The following is a 23,665-nucleotide window of genomic DNA, read 5'->3' as shown; positions in this document are numbered from 1 at the left end:
GGTTATGTTACTGCCAAAACTTTAATTCTTGGCAAAGTATTCAATGAATTATTTTTCTTAACTGTATTTTTGCCTATATCTCACATTGCGATTCAAAATGTTCAATTCCAGTCATAAAATTTTTGATTGGTTTGTAAAATTAAAAAAAAATTGTTTGGCTGTTTTTTTTAAGGATGCTCCTCAACTTCAGTCATCCAGTGCTTTACGATCACTGTGCTTAATGCTCTGTTAATGCGGCTCTTACCTTTATAAAATTGATCAGCAGAAGCTAAACATTGTTTTGAAAGGGCATCAGTCTTGTTTGTATTTAAATAATAATATTAGAGTTAGTAAGAGTTTTCTTAGCAACCATCCTGTAAGTCGAGCAGAGAGAAAACCTGTTGTCCCAAAGGCAACAAAGAGGTGTTATCAAGGCCTGAAATGCTTGGAGGCTGTCAGCAGTAGCTCATCTGGTATGGCTCTTGGCTAATTTGCAAATAGATACATTTAAACTAAGTGCTCATGTGAATTAGTGCCAATTAATCCACATATATTCCCAGTTCTCATGCAGGCTCTCATGTTTACTACTCAAAACCTACGCTTTAGATCTTGTGCTTGTGGCTTTTATTGTCATGAGTTATTTTCAAAGGCCTTTTCTTGCTTTTAGACTCTGTGTGTTGAGAGATAAGGGCATGGTTTGTGTTGGCAAAGAGTGAGGGCTCCAAGTCTCCCTTGGCCCCAGAGCCTGTCATTCCTGTGTACGTGTTCCACTGGAGGGAACTGTCCCAGAAGCAATATTTGCATAGGGAATTTTCCCCAGCCTCCTCTTAACTCTGATCAGATAAAAGAAAAATTGAGCTACAAAATCCAAATAACTATTTCCTCCTCCTTCCAGTGTGAACTGCACTACCAAGAGGCATGAAGAGAGAAATAGTCTTTCTGTGTATTCCTTGATATTAATCTTCATATTAAGGGGTCAACAGAATGTTTCCTTTTCGATGACTATGTATTTCAGACATGGTACTTCCTGTGGTGAGCACAAATTCTCAGAAGTCCAGGATAAGTTAAGTTTTTGTCCCCACGTGGTACATGAGAACCACTGACTAAAATGCATTCTTGGAACCGTAATTTTTCAGTATTTCCAAGAAAATGTCATTTATGCATTGGAAAAGAGCACACTCCTTTCTTCATCATCAGGGTGCTGAGGTTAGCAGTCCACCAAAGTTTTGAGAATGTCTCTGTTGCACAGATTGAGATAGATGGCTGAGTTACTTTTGCGAAGTCCTTTACATTGCTTGTGTTTCTAATTCTCACTCAGAAAACTGAAGTGTAATGCTAGGCAACAAGATTGAGGTCTTCAAAGATGTGACAAGAAATGTAGCATTGCTGTTGGGGATAAAGTTGGAAAGCATATCCCAAATATGCTTTTATGTTAATCTCTTCCTCCTTTTGTTCTACTTATATGTACTAAGAATTGTGCCTAAATCTCAAAAAAATAGCATTAACTCTCAATCCTGAAATTGCTTTTCATTGTCTTGAATGTCCTATGTTACAGAATAAAAAGGTAAGAAAAAGAAATGGCTAAATGTCAGAACCCTGTTGTTTTAAAAACAAAAAACATGACTTTAGGAGGTGAAAATATTCCAAAATTTAATTTTCTTCATTTTCATTAAAACTGAAACTTTAAAGAACAAAAATTCAAATAAAGCATAAATTAAGTCCCAGGGTATGACTGGTACCTTTATGTGAGGTAAACTGTCCCATGTTGTCATATTATCAAATTGCCCTGCAAGAAAATCACTCTCCCATTATAAGATGAGGAAAGACATGTTATTTAAATTAGTTAATCGGAATTCCTTTCTTCTACAGCCCATTGCATTTTTAAGTGAAATTTACAATGTTATTCTATATTTTACTTTTTCCTTTGCATTCTTGCCTCTCGTTTTTCAGAGAGAACATTAGTGGTTTTCTTTATTCTTAAGTTTCCTCCTAATCAGTAACAGTAGCAGCAGGGGACCCCCTTTGAACAAGCATGAATGGACCTTTTTGAAAATAGAAGAAAAGCTTCTGCACACTTCCGCTGTTCCTACCTTGCCTTTAGATGCTCAGTGGTTGGAGTTTTCCTATATATCTGGAGAATTTAACAGCAGAATTTCCCTCCCCTCTTTTGTCATAAATAGTTATGAAAGAAGTAGTTATATAAGTATGTGTAGTCAAGTTGTGCCATTTTTGATCACCTGGGGAAGAATTGTCCATCCATTAGTTGTTATAGAACCCGTACTGTGTGCACAGAATTTTAGATGGGCTCCATGGTGAGCACCATACAGTAGGCATAAAGGGCATGTAAAAGCAAAAGGTGCATGAAATGATATTTTAAAAAATACAAAGTAGAGAGCATAGGATTTAAAAGTATATAAAACAGTGGAAATCAAACCCATAAGTACAGTGCGTGACCTCACTGTCAGCAAGATTGGCATGTTTTTGCCTGCTTTTGATGGAAAGAGCAAAAAGAATAAATGGTAGGTAGGTAGATGCAACTTACTCTATGTAGAAGTCATCCGTGATTGCTCCTTCTCCCTCATCTCCCTCCCCACCCCCCATTCAGTTCATTGACACATCATGTCCATTTTTTCTAAAAATAATCAAATCCTCTGTGTTTCTTTAGCTCGTGGCCATGTCCCTGGTCTGAGCCATTGTCATCTCTAGCCAAGACATTACCAACAGTCACCTAACATCCTCCCTGCTTCCTCTCTTCCTTTTCTTAAGTATATTCTTCACGAAGAAGCCAAAAGAACTGAAAACATACATTAAATCATGCAGTTCACAATTTTAAATCCCTTCCCAGTGTCTTAGCTAAAATCTAAACTTCCAGTGGTCTGTGCTCTCTCCTGGTTTGTCTCACATCACTCTCACCTGCCACCATGGCTCCTTCCCGACCCTCAGGTCTCAGCCCATATACCACTTCTTCAGAGAGACACCAGCCCGGGTCCCCTCCCTAAAATGACCCCCTTCAGCTTTCTGACCTTTATTTATCATGACCTTTAATTCAATCTTATTTTTAAAAAATTAGTATAGTTATTATTACTGTTGTTATTAGTTAATAGTAGTCATTGTTGTTCTTTGGCTATCTCCCCAACTAGTGTGTATATTTCACGAATTCAGGGGCTTATCTGTCTTGTTCACAGGGACAACCCAGGTGGTCAATAAATATTTGTTAAAGTGAAAGAGCAAACTGTACAAAGAGGAAAATAATCAAATCATTGTGCTTGGTGTCGAATGTCAGTGTGAAGTCACAGATTGGGAGGAAGCTAGAGAAGTCAAGGAAGACGTTCAGTGATGAGTAGAAAGTTGAGACTTGATAAGTGATCCATAGGCCAAAGCATGCACTTGTTATATTTTTTGAGACCGATTGTTTTAGCAGACATGCGCATGCTGGCTTATATTAAGCAGAGGCTGGAATCAAGAGTTTTGTGTTAGGAGGTTATTGCACCAGCACAGAAAGGATGACAAGGATCTGAATGGGGAGAGGCCATGGAAATATGAGAAAAAACTCCACAGTTTGGAATTTTGTGGTAACAGTACACTGAAAAGTCCAAATATAAAATATTGTGCTTTCTTTACTATAGGACACTAAACTACCAACCAAAAACCATACCGTCTAAAAAAAAGGTTGCTCCGAGATTAACTTGAATCCTTCATCTGTGTCAGCTCCACTATGGGGGAAGCACAGTACTAACATGATAATGTGGGATGGGTTTAGGTGAAGAGAACTGAGATCAAACTTTTCCACTGCCGTTGACTTAATAAATGAAATAATATACATAAAAAGTGCCCAGGGCTATTAAACTTTTCATCCAAATAATAAAAAATACCCAATATTTATATTTTGTGAGTCTACCTAAAATTTTTTCCTGCCAAATTTGTATCTGAAAGAAAGTGACCTGAAACTGTTTTCTTATGATGCTACATTTGTTTTTCTTTTTTAACATTCTTTTTTTTTTTTTAGCCCTTGAACAAGAGGAGGAAAACAGTGACAAACACATACCTGTGACAGAAGCAGAAGGTGCTTCAGACTCTCAGGTACAATAAATTGTGTGACAATCCCTCATCCCACCCTCCTGTGCTGAGAGTGGTGAGATAGTGGTGTTTGCAAATGACACAGGTTTTGCCTTTTATGTTCTGTAAATAGTGATATTACTGGAAACAAAGAACTTATTTTTGATACAGGTGCATTTCACAAGAAGGGCCCTAAATTGCTAGTCACATTGGTAATTTGATTCATGAGGGAGGGACAGATAGGGAGACATGCTCCACTTCCCAGGGAAATCAAGAGAAGTAAATGAAGAACCAGGAGAAACCACCCTTAGGGCACACCACCTGCTGGGGTCAGCCGGGAGGAGCTGACAGTACAGCAGCCAGCCAGGGCTTGGCCAGGCAGGAGGGGGATGCCTCAGCTGCCAAAGCTTCTGTGCCAGGCCCCCGTATGTAATCCGCCACATGGAAATGCTTTTGGTAGCAACTTACCTCCAAATACGACTGCAGCATAAAAACTTTGGACACCCTAGTGCTATTAACTGTTAACTTGGTGTAAAGTCTGAGCATTTAAAGATTCTTAGTTTGGTTGACCCATTGCACTTCACCTGTAAAGTTCTAAATCTGTTGATTCTGGTGAAAATAATCACATTAGCTTTTTTAGTCAAGATTACACAGGTAGTAATGTTTCAATAAATTTATATAAGGAATTGTTTGGGATTGTTTTGCTATGGTAATATTGAAAATGCTGCAGTTCCCTGAAATTACATTTCAGGCTTCTAAGCAAACCTGGGCAAGGATCCCCCAATTTAGTGTATTTGACATTTCCTCCAAGGTTTCTTAAATAATTAATTATTAGTAGGACACATGTCTCTAAACATAAATTGTTATTTTTAATTTGTTTTGAATTTATTCTGTGGGCAAAACTCTTTTTGAGGGCAATTTTGTTCCTGTGTATCTCAAAAAGATCCACAGACCTTACTTCAGCAACAATGATATAACAGTGATACGGGATATACAGAAAAATGAAACAATGAAATCGGTTAATCAATAATTAGATCAGAACAGAGTCTACTTAGGTTTGAAAGGCAACAGCTAAGTTCACTGGGAGGCATAATTATGAGTGTTAAGGCCTAGACTGTGTAGGAAGGAAGGCAGCTGTCACCTCCTTCAATGTGTCTCAGAAGGCTTAATGTACCACAGGAGAGGCACCAGTTTTATTTGTTTGATTCTGCCGGTGCATCTATACAAATGCTCTGGTAAAATCATTAGTAGTTCAAGTTGTATGAACTTAAAGAAAACTTTCAGCATTTTTCCATCAGATACCTAGGCAGCATTAGAAATAAGTGCACGTGTGTGCTCATGGGTATATAAATGGGTGCAATTTACACAAAAATCTATTAATTTGAAGTTTGATGGATGTACATGTAATTGGTTGGGCACCTATATGCCATGCTCTCTGGTATTTCACATTATTTCAATCTTCACTCCAGAGTATCTTTTAAACAAGTTGAGTAGAAATTATTTTCTCATTCCTTCCCTGTAAGTCATGAAATATGTCTGTATGGGATAAATGTACCTAGGCTGTAAAAAACTGGGTATATAAAGGGTTAAGATGGCCACTAACCACAGAGAGACTGATCTTGTGCACATCTTTCCTATCTGCCAGAAAACTCCTGTTCTTCTCTCATATGTTGCCTCCCTTCTTCCTTTTCTCACTAAAACTATCTTTGCTGCCTCAGACACTGTGTTTAATGCAGTGATGTGTGGGTGGAGTGAAGAAAGCAGGTACACTTGAATGTGCATCCTAGCTCTTCTTCCTTATAGCTGGTGCCTTTAGGCAAGTTTTTTAGCACCTAAACCTGTAAGTTCCTGTAGGGTAGCATTTGTGTCTTTCTCGTCATAGTGCCCCTGATGTGCTAGGCAGTGACAAGCATGCTTGGTTTCCATCTCTGTAAAGTGGAGATTCTGTGAAGCTGTCAAGAGGTTGAAATGAAGCAACATTAAAAATGCCTGCAATCCCGGCCCTTGGAAAACTTTGAGTAAATGTCAGGCAGCAGGCATGAGGTGTAAGCGTGCCCTTTCGTGTCCTCCAGGGCCAGACTGCCTAGGCTCTTTCCCTGGCTCTGCCACAGTGACCGTGTGCATGCTACTCTACTGTCCTGGGGCCTATATTTCTTTTTGTAATAGTATGGAGAATTAACACTTGGACAGCACTTCATATATGCTAGGCACTCTTAAGCTCTTTGTTTTTATTAACGTAGTTAAGCCTCACAACCAACTCTTTGAGGTAGACAGTATAATAACCACCCCTTTAGAGATGAGCCGCTAAGTGGCTGGGCCAGGAATCAAACCAAAGCAGTCTGGCTCTGACATCCTTGCTTTTAACAACCATACTAACATCTGGAAGATGGGGGTAATTGTTAGTTTGGCTTAAGATTGAATTAATATATGTGAAATAATTAAAACAGTAGGGCCTGGCACATAGTAAGTACTCAAAAAAGTTAGCCTGTCTGAGTTACTATCATTATCATGGACATCTATTACAGTGCTTTTTGGTTTGAATATTTAGGGCATGTAGTATGGCTGGGCTGCAGTATTACTCTCTGTCTACCATTATGGTATCTTCAAACACATAAACGTGCTAGGCCCTTCACTTCTTTTTTTAATTAAGCTGTCCTTGATATACAATCTTATGAAGGTTTCATATGAGCAACACTGTGGTTACTACATTCACCCACATTATCAAGTCCCCCCCACATACCAAATTGCAGTCATTGTCCAGCAGCATAGTAAGATTCTATAGAGTCACTACTTGTCTTCTCTGTGCTATACTGCCTTCCCTGTGCTCCCACTACATTATGTGTGCTGATCATAATTCCCCTGAATCCCATTCTCCCTCCCTCCTCACCCGCCCTCCCCATCCACTTTCCATTTGGTAACAGCTAGTCCCTTCTTGGAGTCTATGAGTCTGTAGCTGTTTTGTTCCTTCAGTTTGCATCGTTGTTATACTTCACAAATGAGTGAAATCATTTGGTACTTGTCTTTCTCCACCTGGCTTATTTCATAATAATGAGAGCATTATACCCTCTAATGCCAACCATCCTATTGCAAATGGTAGGATTTATATTCTTTTTATGGCTGAATAATACTCCATTGTGTATATGTACCATGTATTCTTTATCTGTTCATCTATTGCTAGACACTTAGGTTGCTTCCATATCTTGGCTATTTAAATAATGCTGCAGTAAACATAGGGGTACATATGTTTTTTTGAATCTGTGATCCTGTTTTCTTAGGATAAATTCCTAGGAGTGGAATTCCTGGGTCAAATGGTATTTCTGTTTTTAGTTTTTTGAGGAACCGCCTTATTGCCTTCAACAATGGTTGAACTAATTTACATTCCAACCAGCAGTATAGGAGGGTTCCCCTTTCTCCACATCCTTGCCAGCATTTTTTATTTGTCTTTTGGATGTTGGCCATGCTAACTGGCATGAGGTAATACCTCATTGTGGTTTTAATTTGCATTTCCCTAATATTAACGATGTGGAGCATCTTTTCATGTGCCTGTTGGCCATCTGAATTTCTTCTTTGGAGAAGTGTCTGCTCAGATCCTCTGCCCATTTTTTAAACAGGTTATTTGCTTTTTGGGTGTTGAGGCTTATGAGCTCTTTATATATTTTGGATGTTAACCCCTTATTGGATATGTCGTTTACAAATATATTCTCCCATACAGTAGGATGCCTTTTTGTTCTGCTGATGGTGTCCTTTGCTATACAGAAGTTTTTAGTTTAATGTAGTCCCATTTGTTCATTTTTGCTTTTGTTTCCCTTGCCTGAGGAGATGTATTCAGGAAAAAGATGCTCATGTTTATATTCATGAGATTTTTGTTTATGTTTTCTTCCATGAGTTTTATGGTTTCATGAGTTACATTCAGGGCTTTGATCCATTTTGAGTTTACTTTCATGTATAGAGTTAGACAGTAATCCAGTTTCATTCTCTTACACGTAGCTGTCCAGTTTTGCCAATACCAGTTGTTGAAGAGGCTATCATTTCCCCATTGTATATCCATGGCTCCCTTATTGTATATTAATTGGCCATATGTGTGGGTTTATATCTGGACTCTCTATTCTATTCCATTGATCTATGAGTCTGTTCTTGTGCCAGTACCAAATTGTCTTGATTGCTATGACTTTGTAGTAGAGCTTGAAGTTGGGGAACATAATACCCCCAGCTTTATTCTTTCTTCTCAGGATTGCTTTGGCTATTCAGGGTCTTTTGTGGTTCCATATGAATTTTAGAACTATTTGTTCTAGTTCATTGAAGAATGTTGTTGGTATTTTGATAGGGAGTGCATTGAATCTGTAGATTGTTTTAGGCAGGATGGCCATTTTGACAATATTAATTCATCCTATCCATGAGCATGGGATGTATTCTCATTTATTGGTTTCTTCTTTAATTTCTCTCATGAGTGTCTTGTAGTTTTCAGGGTATAGGTCTTTCACCTCTTTTGTTAGGTTTATTCCTAGGTATTTTATTCTTTCTGATGCAATTGTAAATGAAATTGTCCTGATTTCTCTTTCTGCTAGTTCATTGTTAGTGTATAGGAATGCAACAGATTTCTGTGTATTGATTTTGTATCCTGCAACTTTGTTGAATTCAGGTATTAGTTCTAGTAGTTTTGGAGTGGATTCTTTAGGGTCTTTTATGTACAATATTATGTCATCTGCAAACAGTGACAATTTAACTTCTTCCTTACCAATCTGGATGCCTTTTGTTTCTTTGTGTTGTCTGATTGCTGTTGCTTGGACATCCATTATTATGTTGAATAAAAGTAGGGAGAGTGGGCATCCTTGTCTTGTTCCCAATCTTAAAGGAAAGCTTTCAGCTTTTTGCTGTTAAGTGTGATGTTGGCTGTGGGTTTGTCATATATCTCCTTTATTATATTGAGGTACTTGCCCTCTATACCCATTTCATTGGGAGTTTTTATTATGCATGGATGTTGAATTTTGTCAAATGCTTTTTCAGCATCTATGGAAAGGATCATGTGGTTTTGTCCTTCCTTTTGTTGACGTAGTGTATGATGTTGATGGATTTTTGAGTATTGTACAATTCTTGCATCCCTGGATTAAATCCTACTTGATCATGATGTATGATCTTTTGATGTATTTTTGAATTCTGTTTGCTAATATTTTGTTGAATATTTTTGCATCAATGTCCATCAGGGGTATTGGTCTGTAATTTTTTTGGAGGGGTATCTTTGCCTGGTTTTGGTATTAGAGTGATGCTGGTCTCATAGAATGGCTTTAGAAGTATTCCCTCCTCTTCTACTTTTTGGAAAACTTTAAGGAGGATGGGTATTAGATCTTAAAATTCAGTGGAAAAGCCAACTGGCCTTGGGCTTTTGTTCTTAAGTACTTTTTTGATTACCAATTCAATTTCTTTGCTGGTAATTGGTCTGTTCAGATTTTCTGTTTCTGTTTCTTCATGGGTCAGTCTTGGCAGGTTGTATTTTTCTAGAAAGTTGTCCATTTCTTCCTGATTATCCAATTTGTTAGCATATAATTTTTCATAGTATTCTCTAATAATTCTTTGTATTTCTGTGGTGTCCATAGTGGTTTTTCCTTTCTCATTTCTGATTCTGTTTATGTGTGTAGACTCTCTTTTTTCTTGATAAGTCTGTCTAGGGTTTAACCTATTTTATTTATTTTCACAAAGAACCAGCTGCTGGTTTCATTAATTCTTTGTGTTGTTTTATTCTTCTCAATTTTATTTATTCTCTAATCTTAAGTATGTCCCTCCTTCTACTGACTTTGGGCCTCATTTGTTCTTCTTTTTCTAGTTTCATTAATTGTGAGTTTAGACTGTTTATTTTGGATTGTTTTTCTTTTCTGAGATAAGCCTATATTAAAATATACTTTCCTCTTAGAACTACCTTCACTGCATCCTACAGAAGTTGGGTGTTGAACTGCTGTTTTCATTTGCTCCATATATTGCTTCATCTCTGTTTTTATTTGGTCATTGATCCATTGATTATTTAGGAACATGTTGTTAAACCTCCACGTGTTTGTGGGCTTTTTCATTTTCTTTGCTGAATTTTTTTCTAGTTTCATACCTTTGTGATCTGAGAAGTTGGTTGGTACAATTTCAATCCTTCTGAATTTACTGAGGCTCTTTTTATGGCCTAGTATATGATCTATTCTGGAAAATGTTCCATGTGCACTTCAGAAGAATGTGTATCCTGCTGCTTTCAGGTAGAGTGTCCTGTAGATGTCTGTTAGGTCCATGTGTTCTAACATTTTCTTCAGTGCCTCTGTCTCCTTACTTATTTTCTGTCTGGTTGATCTGTCCTTTGTAATGAGTGATATGTTGAAGTCTCCTCAAATGAATGTGTTGCATTCTGTTTCCCCCGTTAATTCTGTTAGTATTTGTTTCACATATTTGGGTGCTCCTATGTTGGATGCATAGTATTTATAATGGTTATATCCTCTTGTTGGACTGACCCCTTTATCATTATGTAATGTCCCTCTTTGTCTCTTGTTACTTTCTGCGTTTTGAAGTCTATTTTGTCTGCTACAAGTACTGCAACTCCTGTTTTTTTCTCCCTATTAGTTGCATGAAATATCTTTTTCCATCCCTTCACTTTAAAAGTATATATCTTTGGGTTTGAAGTGAGTCTCTTATAGACAGTATAGATGGGTCTTATTTTTTTATCCATTCAGTGACTCTGTGTCTTTTGATTGGTACAATCAGACAATTTACACTTAGGGTAATTATCAGTAGGTATGTACTTATTGCCATTGCAGGCTTTAGAACGTTTAGTGGTACCAAACGTTCAAGGACAGCTTCTTTACAATTGAACTTAACTTGCTTATTATGCTATTACAAACACAATCTAAAGTTTCTTTTTTTTTCCTCCCTTCTTTTTCTTCCTCCTCCACTCTTTATATGTTAGGTATCATGTTCTGTACTCTTTGTGTATCCTGTGACTGACTTTTGGTGTAGCTGATATAATTTTGCATTTGCTTAGTAATTAATTCGTCTACTTCCTTTACTGTGGTTTTAGTTTCTCTGGTGATAGCTATTTAGCCTTAGGAGCACTTCCATCTAAAGTAGTCCCTTTAAAATACACTGTAGAGGTGGTTTGTGGGAGGTAAATTTCATTAACTTTTGCTTATCTGGAAATTGTTTAAACCCTGCTTCAAATTTAAATGATAATCTTGCTGGGTAAAGTAGTCTTGGTTAGAGGCCCTTCTGTTTCATTGCATTAAATATATCTTGCTACTCCCTTTTGGCCTGTAAGGTTTCTGTTGAGAAGTCTGATGATAGCCTGATTGGTTTTCCTTTGTATGTTATCTTTTTTGTCTCTCTGGCTGCTGTTAATACTCTGTTCTTGTCCTTAATCTTTTCCATTTTAATTATTATATGTCTTGGTGTTTTCTTCCTTGGGTCGCTTGTGTTGGGAGATTTGTGCACTTCCATGGCCTGAGAGAATATCTCCTTCCCCAGACTGGGGAAGTTTTCAGCAATTATTTCCTCAAACAGACTGTCCTTTTTCTCTCTCTTCTTCTTCTGGTACCCCTGTAATGTGAATATTGTTCTGTTTGAATTGGTCACACAGTTCTCTTAATATTCTTTCATTCCTAGAGCTCCCTTTTTCTCTCTCTGCCTCAGCTTCTTTGTGTTCCTGTACTTTAATTTCTATCCCATTTACCATCTTCTCTACCTCTTCTAATCTACTTTTAAATCCCTCCATTGTATGTTTCATTTCAGATAGTGTATTTGTTAAACTTTCTGTCTTTTTCTTGAATTCCTCCCTGAGGTCTTGAATATTTTTCTGTAGCTCTGTGAGCATGTTTATGATTTTGAAATCTTTCTCAGGAAAATCGGTGATTTCAGTTTCACTGAGCCCTCTTGCCAGTGTTTGAGGGATATTGGATTGAACAAGGTTCTTTTGCCTTTTCATGTTCCTAATGAATAATATGGAATAATAACTCTGTGTAGGTGGCACCCTCTAGTGCCCAGAAACTCTACTCTCTGGAACTGCCCTGCACCTGGGGCATGGTGGAAGTCCCAGGTGCATGGCCCTGGTGCCTCTTGGGAAGAAAGAGCCCTTTCCTGCTTCCCGGTCACAGTGCCTGCCTCCACTGCCAGCACCAATTGGGCTGAGTGCACAGGGGGACCCTCTGCATTATGTCCCTGTAGCTGCTGTAGGCATTGCTACCCTCTGGCTGGCCTCGCATGATAGTGGGGGCAGCAGGTTTGCGAGCTGGTACCAGCTGAGAGAAAGGAGCAGCAGGCTGTGTTTTGCAGTGAGGGCCTCATGGCTGTGTTTCCAGCCAGGGGAATGGAGCAGGTGAAGCTGTTGAAAGTTCCCAACCTGCTGGGTTGAGTGTGCCAGGATGATTTTGTCTACCTGTTCTTTCTCCTGAGCAGCAAGCTCTGTGCAATCCTTGCCCCTTTAGCAGCCCTCTCACTTTTGGGAAGTCTTTCAAAGCTCCCACCTTTCTTTTGTCCCAGAGTGGCCTGTTGTGGGTACCTGTTCTCCACAAGTAGCTGAAATCTCAGTCTCTCCAAGTATTCCACCTGTCTTTTCTTTCTAACCCATCTAATTTCCAAAGCACCATGTAATGTGGGTTTGTGCTCCAGAAGTAGATCTCCAGGATTGGTATTTAGCAGTCCTGTGTCTCTGCTCCCTCCCTTCTCTGCTTCTCTTCCTCCTGCCTGTGAGCTGGGATTTGGGGATGGCTTGGGTTCCCCTGGATCATGGCTTTGCTACTTTACCCTTTTCCCTGGGGTCTTCTCTTTCCCCAGAAGTAAGCCATCTGTTGCAGTCTTCTTTCTGGTCATTCTTTCAGGATTAGTCATATTTGCTGTATTTTCATGAATATGTGGTTTTGGGAGGAGATTTCTGCCTCACTTCTCATGCCACCAACTTTATTCTTCACCCCCACACCCCGTCTGGGCCCTTTACTTTTTATAACTCTTTATGTAGGACTAAAGGATTAAAGAGTCTTTATCAAAATGCACTGTGTCTTTGCCAGGTTCTAATTTAGGGTTCTAATGAGATATTCACAAGTAATTTACGATATGTTGAACTTTGGAAATTCTTGCTTTGGTTCAAATGGCCATTGACCACTGGGTGCAGTAATATTTTTCGTGGTCTCCTATCCCCCATTGGTATCAATCACTTAATACTAAGTGATATTAACAATTATATACAGTAATTGCCAAATATTTGATGATTAACTTATCAGTAGCTAAAGTGTGTTTTCTTACTTAATATACTGAAAAATGCTCTTATTTAAGGCTGTAATAGCTGTCATACAAAACAGATGATCTTTTAAATCCTTTATGCTGGATTTATTAGAATTTGCTTATGCTCTTTTCTCTATTTTTGTCAACTTTGATGCCCTGCTTAGCTACAGTATGGTCAATAATATATTACAGATATGAGTTGTATTTTCATGTCAAAACAAGGTAAAATATTGGTATCCTTCCCTATTCTAGTCCGAAAATTTAAGGAATCAAATATATGAAATGAATGAACCACTTACTTCATCAACTATGTTAATGTACGATACTGTGTTTTTAGCTTCAGCAGAGGAAATAATTATACAAGCATAATAGATTAAGAAGGTATTTGAGGGAAATAGCAGTTATAAATTCTATGTCCCTGTGGGTTCTACCTCCTTCCCTGCTCCCAGCATGCTCTGGAAGGAGCCAATATCACATGGTGTTTGTATAGGATGAGTCTGTCCAACAATGTGGTGTTTTAACACATATAATCCCACAGAGCGGGACCAGAGAAATGAACACCATCAAACTTGCATTGCCTCCCCTGCACAGTGAGGGGCTAGGAGTCATTGAATGGTTTCACAGGCTCTGTGATGCCCCAGCATGGTGTCTCAGGCCTGTCCTAGTCAAGCCCGGGGCATAGTAGCCTCACACATTCCATCATTTGCACTTTTCACTGTGGATGCTTCTTTGTTCTTTCCACAGTTATCAAAGGGCTTTTTTCTATCCCTCACAGAAAGACATTTTTTATAGTTTTCTTTCTCTCTAAAGAATTTGAAAAATTTAATACTTACCGCCTGTTGTTGATACCATTATTATTACTATTATATTTAGTGTGAATTGTCTTCTGAATTTTCCTGGAAATCATTCTTAATATTTCTTGTTTGGGAAATAGGTACATATATTGAGTAATATATCATCAACATTTTATTCTGTCATTTGGATTTTCTGTTTAAAGTAGCAAAAAAAAAAAAACCTAATTTCTGAATTTCTATTCAAGATTTTGTTGTTATAGAAATTATTTCTGTAGTAGTCAGTAAGAATTTATTTGACTACCCTGAGTTTGTATTGAATAGTATTCCATTATTGCGAAAGTGCTTTCTCGAAAGGTGTACTCTTTCACCCTGGTTTCCCTTGCCCTGATAGCCATTCTTACGTGATGTTATTTCTGTTTTAGAAAAAGTGGTTTTTAAACTTAAAATAATGCAGAAAATGTTCTTAAATGTAAAACTGTGGTTTCACCTTTTGTCATAAAGGTTGTTCGTTTATCATCCTTGTAAGCTATTAATCCTAAGGGAGTCTTATCCAAGTTTCATTTTAGCGCTGAAACAATAGACCCAGCATTTTCTATGACTCCATTTATAAAGGAAACATACTTTTCACTTACATTCATAACTTCTCTCAAATAATGCAAAACATATGCATAGCTCTAATTTGATATTACAGAGATTTTTATTTTCAAAGCAGACCTTGAAATAAAGTTCTTAAATAACTCTTCTGATGGCTGTACATCAATCATTTAATTTTTTTCTGGCATAACAGTGTGAGGTAAACTGTTTATAATTAATCTCACATAGATAAATTAAGTAGTCCAAGAATGTGAAAGTCTACATCAAGGGCTGTTAGTTATCTTGCTTCTCCTGCCATAACAAAACTCCCAAAATATATTAATAAATACTTGGAGTTTAGAATTAAGTTACTAAATTATGGGTCGGTGAGAGAGATCCTGAGAGAACATCTGGTTTAGCCTGGTGCTTCCAAAGAGGACTACCTGGGACATGTGGGCATATCCCTGGGCTGGAATTTTCCAGGAGATGAAGAAGCATTCAGAAGCCTCCATTAAAGCTTCTTTTGGTAGTCATCATATAAGGCATCCTATAGAATTGATCATCTTGTGAAAATGCATCTAGAAATTATGCAGAAACTAGAAAATCAAAACAGCAATATTCCTTTTCAAATTATAAGATAATTTAATTATAAATGTGAAATAATTAAGTTGCTCTGCAACCCATTTTTGAAAGTAATAGTATTTTGTGTTTATAGTACATCATTTTGCACTCAAGTATCTGGTTCCAATAAAAAAATATCTCCACGTGAAATAAAAGTCTATATTTAGGATCCTAAGCATATGATATGAAGAATGTTTAGAGTTCCTTAAAAAGTCATGTTCATGTAGACTTTTAAAAAAAGTGTCAAGTTCTCTTAAATTTGCTCGGTTCCATCCTTTTATTACTAATGATATTTATTATCAGTTGTATTTTAAAAATGGGATGCACAGACAGAAGGAAAAACTTTCCAAATTGGAGTCTGTGGGAACTTAGCTCAGTTCTTTTTCTGCCTGGGTTGGTGAGAAGAGGTTACAGGCTCCATCCCATGTGCCAAATCAGTTAGCTCTGAGGTGCTTTCCTCCTTCGTACCATCCCTTCCTGGCCCCAGTCCCACACATGCCCCCTGTTATACAGGGCGGTGCACTGGTGAGCACTAATCCATCACACGACTGAATCAGCAACCATGGAGCAGGCCCTGAGGTGGCACAGTCAGGAGCATCCTCTCTCCACTGGCAGGACAGTGTCTGAAGCAGTAAGAGGATGAAATGCATGGAGAGAGAAGAAATTCTAGATGATCGACATAAATGAGTATTTTCAGTAACAGAAACTTACTCCTTTAAGTATCAAAACATTTAAAGAATGTTAATCATTTGTATGTAGATAGAAATTCCCCAGAAAGTTCCTTTTCCTTCTTAGTTTAAAGGATACTTAACACCATCAATCCTTCTACCATCTCTAGTATTGATTAAAGGAGCATCTTCAAGATTAGCCCGTTCATTTAGCATTATCTCAGGTTATGGGCTTACTAAAATCCTGACAAACAATAACGTGCTCTAAGGAGGATGGATAGGAAAAAGGATCTAAAAATACAATCAAGTGGGCTCCTAGTAAAGCTTGAGTCTTATTCTACTCCCTTGTCCAGTTTCCTCTTCTCTTAGGTCAGGAGTTGACAAACACAGTCTGCTCCCCATTCTTGTAAACAAAGTGTTACTGGAACACAGCTGTGTTCATTCATGTACAAGTTGTATCTTGCTGCTTTTACACTCGAACTGCAGAACTGGATAGCTGCACCTGAGACAGCATTGCCCACTCTGCCTAGAATAGTTACACTCTGGCCCTTCACAAAAAAAGTCTGCCAGCCCTGACCTGACACTGAAATGACTGTTACATGCCTTCCTTTCTCATACCTCCAGCATCTTCCCCTTACAGCCTTCACTCTCAGCTAATAACTGGACATCTTTTTCTGGGAAATAGAAGCATTCAGAAAAGAATTGCCATGTGTTCCCACACCAAATACATCAGTCTACCTTCACATTCACCCCTGTACTTCACCTTCCCTCCTGTACAGTGAGTGACATATTCACAGTCAGATTTCTGAGAGTAGAGCTTTATGCTCACTTTGCTACTCAAGGACATTACTCCCTAAAAATGTCCTCTCTCCCTCCTGCATCATTGAATTTCCTCTCTACTGGAGGATTCCTAATAAAGATCAATATGCTGAAATATCCTCATCTTAAACAAGCAAACAAGCAAAACTCCCTTCAGCATCGCTCTTTTGCTGGTGTCTGTTCCCTGGAACAAAACACCTCAGCAGAGTCGGCTCTCATTCTCTATTGAACTAAAGGCTAATAATAAGGGGTTTTTCCCTACCACTTTTTTTCTCAGAAGAAAAAAAAGATGCTGTGCTCAAAGTCACTGATTACTTTGGTCAAATTCAGTATTAGCTTTTTTGGACCCTCCTTATGTGATATTTCAGCAGCATTTGATAGGTTTTCTCTCCCTCCTCCTTAAAACACCTTCTTAACTACTCAGTCTTCTCCTCCTGGAGCCACTGCTTAGTCTTCCTTCCTGGGTACTCCTTATCTTCCCAATATCTAAATATGACACTGAGATCCTGGGTTTCTTCTCTTCCCTGTTTACATTACTGCATTGGTAACCTTACTCATTCCTCTGGTTTTAAATACTGTCTGAATCTGGTTTTAAGTACCACCCATGTATACCTGTACAATCTATACACTGCGATGACTCCCAGATTCCTTTCTCCAGCCTGGACTTCTCCCCTGAACCTCCCCTGGCCTCCCAGCAACTCCACGCGGACTTATAGGAGGTATATTCCTCCCTGGATCTTCTTCCCCAGTCTGCCCAGTTGCTCTGACATCTCTAACCTTCCAGTTGCTCGGGCCACATATCTTAGAGACAACAAAATCTCCCCTACCTCTGAAAAATATCCAGATTAGAACCACTCCTCACCAGCTCCACCACTATCCCAAGTTCCAAGCCATCTCTTCTCTGAAGACCAGTCTCCTAAAATTGGTCTCTTAGCTTCAAGTACCTCTCCTCACCTGAAGTGTTTCCTCAACCCAGCAGATAGAATGATCCTGCAAAAATATAAGTCAGGTTATGCCAATCCCCCATTTAAAACCTCCTAAAGGATTTTCATCTCATTCAGAAAAAGAATCCGAATTCCGTATTCGGCCTACAAGGACTCTACACGATCTGGTCTTGCACTGTCTCTCGGACCAATCCCACCAGTCTCCCCCTTGCTGCCCCTGTTGCAGCTGTGTTATCTGCTCTTCCTTGAATATGCTGAAAACACCCAAGCCTCAGGGCCCTTGCACTTTTGTTCCTCTGCTGGAAGCACCCTTCCTTACTTCTTTTAGGTCTCCACTCAAATGTCATCTTATTAAACAATTCTTCCCTGAAATGTTCCTATCTTAATCACACCTCCCATCATTCCTCTGCCCTCTTACCCTGCTGTATGTTCCTTCCTGTCACATATGACCATCTGCTATTTCTTATCTATATGTTATATAATCCATAGCCCCTATTAAATGTGAGCTCCATGACATGTGGGACTATTTTGCTATTGTTCACTGTATCCCTAGAACATGTAGTAGATCTGCACACATGATTATTGCTCAAATAAAATCTGTTGAGTGAGTGAGTGAATGAATAAAATAAGGAGCTAAAAGGGTGTATATGGGAAATACTAAAAGGAGAATATCATAAATATTGGTTGTTATTTAAGGATTTGAAAGAATATCATGGTGGATAAGAAATAGACTTGGTTTCAGTTGCTTTAAAAGGCAAAGCTTTACTTACGGGTTCAAATGCAGTGGTTTCAGGGTTTGTGTAGTTCATAAGGGACTTTCCAACAATTCTGGCTCCCACCAGAGCACAGGCTGTCTTAAGATAAACTGAGGTCCTGTGTAAGGAAACCTTGGAAACTTAACTGGGAGACCAGTTGCACAGGATGTCATAAAAACCTCTGACTTTGGGAGAGGGATTCCATGGACTGTCCTCTGGGGATCTGTGATTTGGGCTACTTCAAGGATTTTTTGGTTTTCCTCTTAGTTGTTGGAGAAATTGCTAGATAAGGAGATGTCATTGCCCATGAGGATAAAGATTTAGTCATTGCTTTGCATGAATGGTCCCATTTCTCTGATGCCCACTCAACAAAATGGTATCTTTAGTGCCAACGGTTAAGACCACGAAGCTGATTCCACTTGCCAGCCCCTTCTCCACATTCAGTCATGTTGCTAAGCCTGACCAAATTCTGTAGGTTGTATTGGGTAAAACAAAGATCCCATAGTTTTTACTGCTCTTGCCAAGCATAACTTCAGATTTCTTTATTAGATCAGCCTCTAATATGTCAGTAAGAACCCTTTGTGAAAGAATTTGAGCTGAAACTGTTCATAATTTGTGCATTATAATGAACATTTTTTTCGAATCAAAGTCTTAGATTCTTTTCCTTCATATTATTACTTTGGTATAATAAAAAAATATGATGCTTTATGGATCATTTTCAAGCCCTAATAAAATTTTGAGCTTTCTTTTTCCAGTTTATTTTTTATAAACTTTTTTTTTTACCATATTTCATGTAACATTGGAGGTATTTTGTTAGTAATGCCCCATAGTAACTTTCTAGCTGTAAAAAAAAAAGATCTTGTGATCTTGTTAACTATGTATTTGTACATAGAATAATCTGGTGAAGCAAAAGAATTAGGAGAGTTGTGCACTGTTATTTTTAGTACTCTATCACTTCACCCCTTTTGTCAGAGTGGTTCCTGGCTAACTTTCCCATGAGTTTTTAACCTCTTATTAGGCTTTGCTTATGTAACAGGAAACAGGCTGTCAGGAACAAATAGTGGCATATCAGGAGCACAGTTTAGTAGCAAATGATTTTGCCTGCTCTGCCCTGCCCTCACTTAAAGGGGACTGGTAGATGATCTCACCTTTCAGATTCTTGGTTCGGCCTTCCTAGATTAAAATAATACAGTCTCAATTTGGGAAAGGCAAAAGATTTTACCAAGACATGATTTAGTCCTGGCAACAGAGAAGATGAGCTTGTCATAAGGTGAACTTTGCAGTGGTGTCATGTCCTGGGACTGTGGATTTAAGTATATCTTCGCTTTTTCTCCAACTCTTAAGGCAGGGGTGATGTGCAAGCTTCAAGAGAGAGATGATATCGGACGAATTGAACTGGTCCAGAAGCTGGCAAGAGAAAACTATCAGTTTCTGCAGACGGACAAAAAAGAACAGGAGAAATCTGAACACGTAAGCCCTTTTCCTCTTGGGGATGCAGGTTGGAAGGGGTAAAAAGTGCTTGTGCTTGGCTATATGTTTGAAAGAATCTTTTATTTTAAATTCTCTGTATTTTTCCCACCCCAAAGCATCCTCCTTAGTAAAAAGACAGCTGCTCATAGCTCTAAGCCAGTGGTTAATGACACTGGATTTATAAGTGAACTTTTGTCGAAAGTAAGTCATGTAGAAATATAAGAACACATGTAAACAAATATGAATGCATGCCTATTTATGATCCTGATTTGATGGCTTTCAAATTTGACTTCAGGAATTTCACCCCATCTGGTAGTTTATGGAATATATTTTGAAAGAACATTCCAATGTATTTCATGTTTAGTACAAGAGTGGATCCAGTTACCAAACAAATGTATCCTAAGTCAGTAGAAACAGATAAGAGCAGAAGAACAGATTACAGATGCTCTGACCAAGTGGGATAGTCAGAAGGGAGTTTTCCCAGTATCATGAATGTTTGTGTTCCAACAAGAGTTATATTGTTTGGCTAGAGTTAAACTGGAGGAAAGGGACACTCTGCTCAGTTCTGAAAGCAGTTATTCAGATTGTGTCCTAGAACTGAGAATGCTGCCGTCATGCTGGGAAAACAATGTAACCACTTTCTTCTGCTATGCGTTGTTGTCTGTTGACTTTTTTGTTGTTGTTAAGACTTCACTCTCAGTGCTGAACTCTCCAGGATTGCTCATGAAGGGGAAAATTCCTCGGTGCTTCTAAACATGTCTTTCTCTGACTTTAGTTTTCCCTTAGAATTTTATTTTCAGCTCTTTCCAAGGGGGAAAAAATTGCTTCATGAGTTTTCTGCTTCAAGGGCATCAATACAAATGCCAGGGTTTTACTGAGCAGGAAAGTTGGTGAGATGTTCAAGGATGGCAGGCTGTTTAGTTAAACGTAACACCTCTCTGACAGTGCTATGTCAAATTTAACAACTGGCGTCTCAAGGGGGAGAGTAATAAGGAGTTTCAAAGCCTTATAACTGAACTGTTTCAACAGTGACAGTTGATTTTAAGTGTGAGTGGAAGGCTCAGGAGCTTTCATTTCATTTCACTAGGTACTGTTGAAAAGTTTAGGGACTTTTTAGGTTGTTAAAAGTACCCTGAATGTTGACTTTTATCAAAGAGTGACTCCTAACTTGTGCTGTGTCCTTAGAATATTTGAATATCCTAGTAGATGGCTTAAACTTCTCAACAATAATCCTTTTGATGGATTTTAATTAGAAGAGCAATGGTTTTCAGATGTTATATTAATTCTAAGATGCACATTTCCCCCACATTTTAGCATGTCTTAAGTCAGACTATGTCTTAATGATTATTGATACGAAAACATGCCATGGTTTAATTGTAGGCATTTTTCTTTCCCAGTGGCCCTTAAAATGAATGGTATAGTTTACAAATGGATTGCATATTTGATCCAGTGGACCAGCCACAGCCTTCCACTGCGGGTAGGGCCTGATCTTTTAAGAGCCAACAAATAGTGAAATAGCACTTCGCCGTGGTTAGAAATCACCAGACTTATGCCAGAAACAATGTTATGCTTATTTAAAAAATATCTGTGTTGCCTTTGCCTTATTTTAGTTCAGTCCGAAACATTATAATTACAGCTAATGAGGATATAATGCTATTCAAAATACATAATAGAAATCTGAACTTGGTGCTGTCTCAATAGCAAAGACTTCTAACATGAGACAGAAATTTAGTGGTAGACATTCTGCAACTCTGTTTATGGTTATCTAATCTGTTATCTTTAGTGTTTCATTTTAAGACTGTAAAAGGAACATGAAGGTTTTTTACTTCTTGCATGAATGTCATAATATGGATGCATTAACAGCTCTGAAGTGTTTGTGCTCCTGGGAAGGATGGTGTATAAATAAACATTGGAGTTACTGTCTTTTCTAGGTAGATGTTGCCTACTAACACTTAAAGTAAGGAGAGGTGACTATTAAGGATCTCTTCCTTAGAAATAGATTTAAACCCAGCCATTCTGTGACCTCCCTTCCACAGGATGATACTAGTTAAACTAATCAACCAGGTATTTATATAGTACTCTACTATATTGATTACTTCATACTAGATCCTTACACATTTTTACAATAATTAATTAGGAATAAAAACCTTCTGGTAGATTATTTTACTCTTTTATGTCATAAGCATTTACGATATGTCCACCTTTGCTTGCACACTAAGTTCACAGCATCCGTGAGATGGACACAGCATTTTCATTTTTCCTGCCCTCACTTTCTTCTCAATAGCAGTCATCTGCTCTTGCTCATGAAAACTTAGTTCTAACACACAGCATGTACAGGGGAAACTGCAATTGACTTAATGTAAACCTAGGTCTGCAGTTTCCTCTCCTTGTTGTAACAGTAACAATAATGACCAAACCCTGGGGTTACATACAGATTTCCTTTCTTTTATGAATTTAAAATATCTCATCTACCATTTATCAGAATTCAAGTTGCCTATTAAGTCATTCTTTTTACCAAGCTACCTTGCTTCTCCAGTTCTAGAATACCACATCCCTTTGTAAGGTATGTGCCCAAATGAGAAAGCTACTTAAAGTACAACTGCATAGAAAAATAGCATAAAGCTTTTATTACTGGTATGTCTTGTTATAAATTGAAGAGGCTTAGAGCTTTCTTTCTGAGTAGGCATTTCTAATGGTTTCTTGAACAGGCAAGTGCTGTAATTATAAATGCATAAAATTAGGGAAACACTTCACTCTGTGCTTTTGCCAAGGTGTTTCTAGAATAAAAATATTTAAATGTATAATTATCACAAATTTCTCAGGAAGCATTTGTATTTACTATTTAATGTTAATAAGCTGTAGGCAAAGTTAACCAGCACTCATTCCTAAGTGTTGAAAATTAGTATGTGAGAACCTTAAGAAGGGAACAGAAATTGGCTACTTCTAAATATTATGATAGTGGGATTAACATTTGGTCATTAACTCTTGAACTAAATTACCTCTTGTGTAGGTGTCATATTTCCCAGTCTTATTTCTGTGATAATGTCAGTTGAGGAAGGGGGCAGCTGTCACCAAATGGAGACTTTTGAGCTTGACCTTGAAGGATGACTAAGGATCCCAGAAGGGCAGGGCAGAGAAGAGCCTTTAACCAAAGGGACTAACAGAAAGACTCCTGACTAGAGCCCTGGGTGATTCGTGAGGAATTAAAGCAGGGGTGGGCTGAAGGGATGTCAGAATTCAGGTGTGTAAGAGCTTGTAAGCCTCTCCAAGGGTTTTAGACTTGCCTTTCTGGTAAAGGAAAGCCATCAAAGAAGGGAAGTGGCATAATCAGATATGGCCTTCATAAGCTCTTCTGGCACTGGTTTAGAGGAAAAATTGAGTTGGAAAGAGGAAAGTGTTGGAAAGAACCCTTAGAAAGCTATTGTAGTGAGTCAGGTGAAAGGTGTAAGTCTGAACTAGGGTATAACTGCGAAATGAGAAGGCCACAGAGTTGAGGGTCATTTAGGTAGTAAATTGGCAGAATTTGATGACTAATAGTGGTGGGGGAGGGGATGTATATGCGATTTGATATTAAGCAATTTTTGAATTTTTATTAACTTTTCCTTGGTTTAGTGGTAGACATAAGAATGTTCTGTTTATCACCAGAATGGTTGGTCCCCTTTACCAAAAACTACATTAAATATTCATCTTGCTCTGTTTTCCTAGAGTAAGTTTCGGGTGTCTGAGATTTATGCTAAAGCACAATGACAGTG

General features: G+C 38.2%; 1 protein-coding gene across 2 annotated transcripts in view; it reads left to right on the top strand.

Moving 5' to 3' along the window:
- The window catches only part of RAPGEF5 (Rap guanine nucleotide exchange factor 5), a 217,906-nt gene that overhangs the window by 100,300 nt on the left and 93,941 nt on the right, over positions 1-23,665 (top strand). For both annotated transcript variants that reach the window (XM_036877421.2, XM_036877411.2), the window contains exons 8-9: positions 3,986-4,059; positions 19,788-19,913. In XM_036877421.2, coding sequence (XP_036733316.2) covers positions 3,986-4,059; positions 19,788-19,913 — 200 coding nt within the window. The remainder of the gene's footprint in view (positions 1-3,985; positions 4,060-19,787; positions 19,914-23,665) is intronic.

This window comes from Manis pentadactyla, chromosome 7 (assembly GCF_030020395.1).
Source record: "Manis pentadactyla isolate mManPen7 chromosome 7, mManPen7.hap1, whole genome shotgun sequence".
NCBI lineage: Eukaryota > Metazoa > Chordata > Mammalia > Pholidota > Manidae > Manis > Manis pentadactyla.
The sequence above is the reverse complement of the archived record's forward strand: the minus strand, read 5'-3'. Positions and strand labels throughout refer to the sequence as shown.